At 32.7% G+C, this 5,346-nt stretch overlaps 1 protein-coding gene across 1 annotated transcript; it reads left to right on the top strand.

Annotated features, from left to right (window-relative positions):
- Positions 1-271: 271 nt before the first annotated feature.
- On the top strand, positions 272-4,278 carry LOC131656251 (cold-responsive protein kinase 1-like). The gene is made up of 8 exons (XM_058926002.1): positions 272-720; positions 1,622-2,022; positions 2,123-2,239; positions 2,399-2,526; positions 2,624-2,837; positions 2,935-3,166; positions 3,299-3,449; positions 3,541-4,278. The coding sequence occupies exons 1-8, from the start codon at positions 338-340 to the stop codon at positions 3,865-3,867; spliced, it is 1,953 nt and encodes a 650-aa protein (XP_058781985.1). The 5' UTR covers positions 272-337; the 3' UTR covers positions 3,868-4,278.
- Positions 4,279-5,346: the final 1,068 nt, after the last annotated feature.

Raw genomic sequence — 5,346 nt, 5'->3', positions numbered from 1 at the left:
TTACAGTACATTCACGTTTATTTATGAATGGTTTTAAGAGATACCACAATCTTATCTATAATTAATTATAGTTATTTTATTATTGGTGACATGGAAAATTAAATACACATATGTGTTTATGTTTGTGCCATGTAAGTTGGGTAGAGTTATCCAACTTTTTTTTTAATTAAATCTCACCTATGCTCCTACTTGGACTCTTCTCATTTACTTATCTGTGTATATTTATTCTAGTACTCTATCTATAACCACATACTCCTATCTATAAGACTTTGGTTGACTTCATCTCTCTTATATTAGAAAGAAACTATACCTTAAAAAAAGCTAAAATTATTTAAGGATGATGCTGCGACTTAAGCTAGTGTTCACAATGTTGGTGTGTTGGAACATAATAACTAGCTATAACTGTGTAGTTGGAGATTCACAAACAAGTATAGTACTGAGCAGTGGTTGCAGCACATACAACACATCAAATTTGCGTAGTTTCTATGCAAACATTAATGGAACATTTTCAGATTTGAGAAATCAAATTAGCAATGGAAGCAAACACTTTGCAACGGCAAAAGAAGCAAGAGGAAATGTGATAGTATATTCTCTTTTTCAATGCAGAAATTACCTCTCCAAAAAGGATTGCGTTGCTTGCTTCAACACAGCTTCTACAAAAATTCGTAACTGCTCAGCTTCCAATGGTGCTAGACTCGTCTACGATGGCTGTTTCTTAAGGTATGAATGTGTCTAAGTAATTAATTTTAATAAAAAACTTTAAATATTATTTTAAAATATGAGAAAAAGGATATGCCCTAAAAATGTAAAATATTTTTATATTATCAACCAATCACAACTATGTATCTAATTAAAATATAATTTTAATTTAAAAAAATTAATATAACATAGTAATTGAAAAGATTTTGATTGGTTGTATGTGTAAAGTTACTTTACAGTGTCAAGGCATCACCTTTAAACTCTTAAAATATATGTTGTTTTATATTTATGTTGTTTGGAGGAGTTGGACGAGAGGTAAAATAATCTTTTCTCTTTTAGTCAGAAAGGAGAGTGTTACCTTTTCATTCTAGTCTTCTTCGAACATACATTTTCTAAATTTATTATTATTATTATTATTCTTATTATTATTAATAAGAAAAAAAATGTGATACACTATTTTATACTGTCAACCAATCACCACCATGTATCTAATTAAATTATTCTTTTATTTAAATAGTAATTTAATGACATGACAAATTGATGACTTTCTATTAGATGACAGTGTAAAACTATTTTATATTGTCAGTGCACTACCTTTTAACTCTTATTATTATTATTATTATTATTATTATTATTATTATTATTATTATTATTATTATTATTATTATTATTATTATTATTATTATTATTATTATTATTCATGGATCAACTTAAGAGTTGTTATATATATACACTAGGTAGTTGTTACTTGTTCCACAAGTTTCAGCTTCACTCAACAAATTAACAATAAAAACTACCTCTAACTATCAAAATTAGTTATACAAATTGATTCTACCTAACTCTAACTAGCATAGCTTGAATTAAACTCATCACTAAGCATGAGTAATTTTTATTTGACTTTGATGTTGCATACTACTTCTAGGTACGAGAGTGAAAGATTCTACGATCAAACAAATCAACCTGGGGGTGGTATATTATGTGGGAACAAGGCCGCAAAGGAAGGCGCCTCTTTTGGAACAATTGGACTAAAAGTGCTAATGGATCTCCAATTAGCAACACCAAAAATTAAAGGCTTTTTTGCAGCTACTAAGACAGTGGTGAATCCTGGTAGCAATAGTTCAATTTATGCCATTGCACAGTGTGTTGAAACTGCCACAGAAAGTGCTTGTCTTGATTGCATGACAGTTGGATACAACAGCTTGCAAACTTGTCTTCCTAATACAGATGGTAGAGCATATGAAGCAGGGTGTTTTATGAGATACTCAGAGACACCCTTTTTTGCTGATAAAAAGGCTATTGATATCACAACCTATTTAAATCAAGGTACAAATATAATATAAAGTTCACTTTTCATTTATGTTAGATTAGCAGTACCTCATTTCATTGGAACTGATGTAAACTCTTCTTTTCTGTTATGAATGAGGTTCAAGCAACAAATGGGCCATTATAGGTGGTGTTGTCGGAGGTGTAGGTCTTGTTGCGATCATTCTTGCAATATTAGCTTGGCGACAATACAGAAAACCCAAGAGAGCTCCTAGAGGTTTGTGAATTATGATGTCTGTTGCTTTAGTGTGTATTCTCTTTGTGGTTGTATAGAAAAATACTTCAATACACTTTTACAACGGTTTAACTACTGTGTTCTCTGTGATGTTTGGTTCTAATTTTGGCTCTGCCTTCAAACTCATGTTTTCCTTGGTAGGCAATATATTGGGAGCAACTGAGTTGAAAGGTCCAGTTAACTACAAGTATAGTGATTTGAAAGCTGCAACAAAAAACTTCAGTGAAGAAAATAAATTGGGAGAAGGAGGCTTTGGTGATGTATACAAGGTAATCTAAAGGCTTTTTTATAATTTCAATGAGAAGCATCATGTTCGAAGACAATAATGATTGTGTGAATGTTTTTTCAACCATGCTATTCAAATAGGGTACTTTGAAAAATGGAAATGTTGTAGCAGTCAAGAAACTGGCTTTGGGAAAATCCAGCAAGATAGACAATGATTTTGAAAGTGAAGTAAAGCTTATAAGCAATGTTCATCATAGGAATCTTGTTAGACTTCTTGGTTGTTGCAGTAAAAAACAAGAGAGAATCCTTGTTTATGAATACATGGCCAACAGCAGCCTAGACAAATTCTTATTTGGTAAATCACTTCAATTCATATATTCATTTAATTTCTTGAATTCTACTTCTTCTACCTTGTTCATAACCTTAAGTATATAAACCTGTTAATTAAATAGGTGAAAAACAAGGCTCCCTCAATTGGAAACAAAGGTGTGATATAATTTTAGGCACGGCAAGGGGACTGGCCTACCTACATGAGGAATTCCACATTTCCATTATACATAGAGATATAAAGACTAGCAATATACTCCTTGATGATAATATTCACCCCAAAATTGCTGATTTTGGATTGGCGCGGCTTTTGCCCGGGGATCAATCTCATCTAAGCACAGGAGTTGCAGGAACATTGTAAGACAACAATTTCATTCACCTAGATTACATTTAACTGAAAAACATATGTTATAAAAGAGAGAACTAAGTCTCGCATTTGGTATAAATCTTGTTATGTTGATCATGGAATGTATAATATCCATTTGTCAGGGGATACACGGCACCTGAGTATGCAATTCATGGTCAATTATCAGAAAAGGCTGATACCTACAGTTATGGTATTGTAGTCCTAGAAATCATAAGTGGTCAAAAGAGTACAGAAGTAAAGGAAGATGATGATGGTGATTACCTTCTTCAAAAGGTAAGCAATTTCTCACAAGTCATAAATAGGAACTGTTGGTTATTACATCTCTTATCATTTTACCGTATGGTTTTTTATTTTAACTTAACAGACATGGAAACTGCATGAGAGAGGCAGGCACTTGGAGCTCGTGGACAAGACCTTAGACCCTAATGACTTTGATAATGACTTTGATGGAGAAGAAGTGAAGAAAAGGATAGAGATTGCTTTACTATGCACTCAAGCATCAGCAGGAATGAGACCAACAATGTCCGAAGTGGTAGTCCTCCTCCGAAGCAGGAATTTAGTGGAGCACCTACAGCCAACTATGCCTGTGTTTGTAGATACGAATCTTAGGTCTCGTGAAGGACACTCTACCTCAACTGGTTCTTCTACATCTAATGCTACTGCCTCCTTTTCTATTTTATCAGCTCGGTGATTAATTATATGCAGCAGTAAAGGGACTTAATGAACCGTACATTTCCTTCCCTGTTACAAGAAAATTATACTATGCATTTAGGGATGTCAATTGCATCTGTTAATGGGGATTCCTGTGGGGAATATCTGTGCGGAGATCCAAAGTTGGGGATTTTTTTCCCCGTGGGGATGGGGATGGAGGGAAAAGTTCCCCCGATAACAGTTTGGGGCGGGGATTGGGAAAGTATCCTCCGTCCCCGTGGATTCCCCGACTCCGAAGATATATGTTAATTTATATATTTTATATATATTATATAATTATATAATTTTACAATGTATTAGAAAATGAAGAGTAATTAGAAGTTATAGATTTGTCACACATAATTAACCACTTGCGTTGGACGACATCAGTATTGTGGTAGTAAATTAGTGGAAGCACGGTAGCAAGAAGTTATGTTACTATTTATTTATTTTTACATAAAAAATATTAGCAACATCAAGTTCTTTTGCTTTTTTATTTATTATTGATGCAAGATGAATTTTGATTTTTTTTAGAAAATAAAGATGCAAATATATGCGTTTTAAAAAATACAGAAAAAAAACAAAATACTAGTGTCATAGTTTTGATCAAAAAGTGTAGAAATTTTCTTAAGCTTCGATCTCCGTGGATATCCGTGGGGATCTGTGGGGATGGGGATGGAGGGAAATATTCCCCCGTGGCGGAGATTGGGGATGGGGATGGGGACTAAATTTGGGAGCGGGGCGGGGAGTGGAGAAGCATCCTCCTAACAAATCTGCCCCGTTGACATCCCTATATGCATTAAGGTTCCATAACATTAAATGAAATAAGAGGAACAATATAAAAGTTTCTCCATAAATACATGTTGTTATTCTCAATCCATGTATTAAGTATGTGTCTTGTGAATGACTAAGAGAGTGAGTTATTCAGTTAGTAAAGTTTGTTATCTAGTCATTTGGTTGTTATCTCCTCACTAGCTATATAAGAACTACTAACGATGTAATAGATTGAGCAATATACTAATTTATCTTCTAGAGACACATTGTTAAAAAACTCCTAGATAAAAATATTGTATTAAAAATAGCAATAAAAAACATTAATTAATTTTTTTTAATAAAAACAAAACATTATTTTCAAATAATTTTTTATATTTAGCTAACTTGAGCCCCACACATTATTATTTTTTTCTAAGCAAACATAAGACTGACGTGTGAAAGATAAGACTGGTAATAGAATGCTAAATAATTAGAATAATGACAACATCAAAATAAAAATTTATAACACTTTTACTTAGCCCAATCGATGAATTATTTGACATATTCATGTACCATGCTAAATATTTTATTATTATGGAACTTTTTATGTTTCTATTTTACTCAGAAGTTTATCTTATATGAGTGCCACCTCACCGATAGCATTTTGTTAATTACATGGAAGGTAAATGACGCAGCTCCCAGCGAAGTAAAAAATCCAAGATCAATA

Source organism: Vicia villosa, linkage group LG3, assembly GCF_029867415.1.
Source record: "Vicia villosa cultivar HV-30 ecotype Madison, WI linkage group LG3, Vvil1.0, whole genome shotgun sequence".
NCBI classification, from domain to species: Eukaryota; Viridiplantae; Streptophyta; class Magnoliopsida; order Fabales; family Fabaceae; genus Vicia; species Vicia villosa.
Note: the sequence above shows the minus strand (reverse complement) of the source record. Positions and strands in the feature narration are given on the sequence as shown.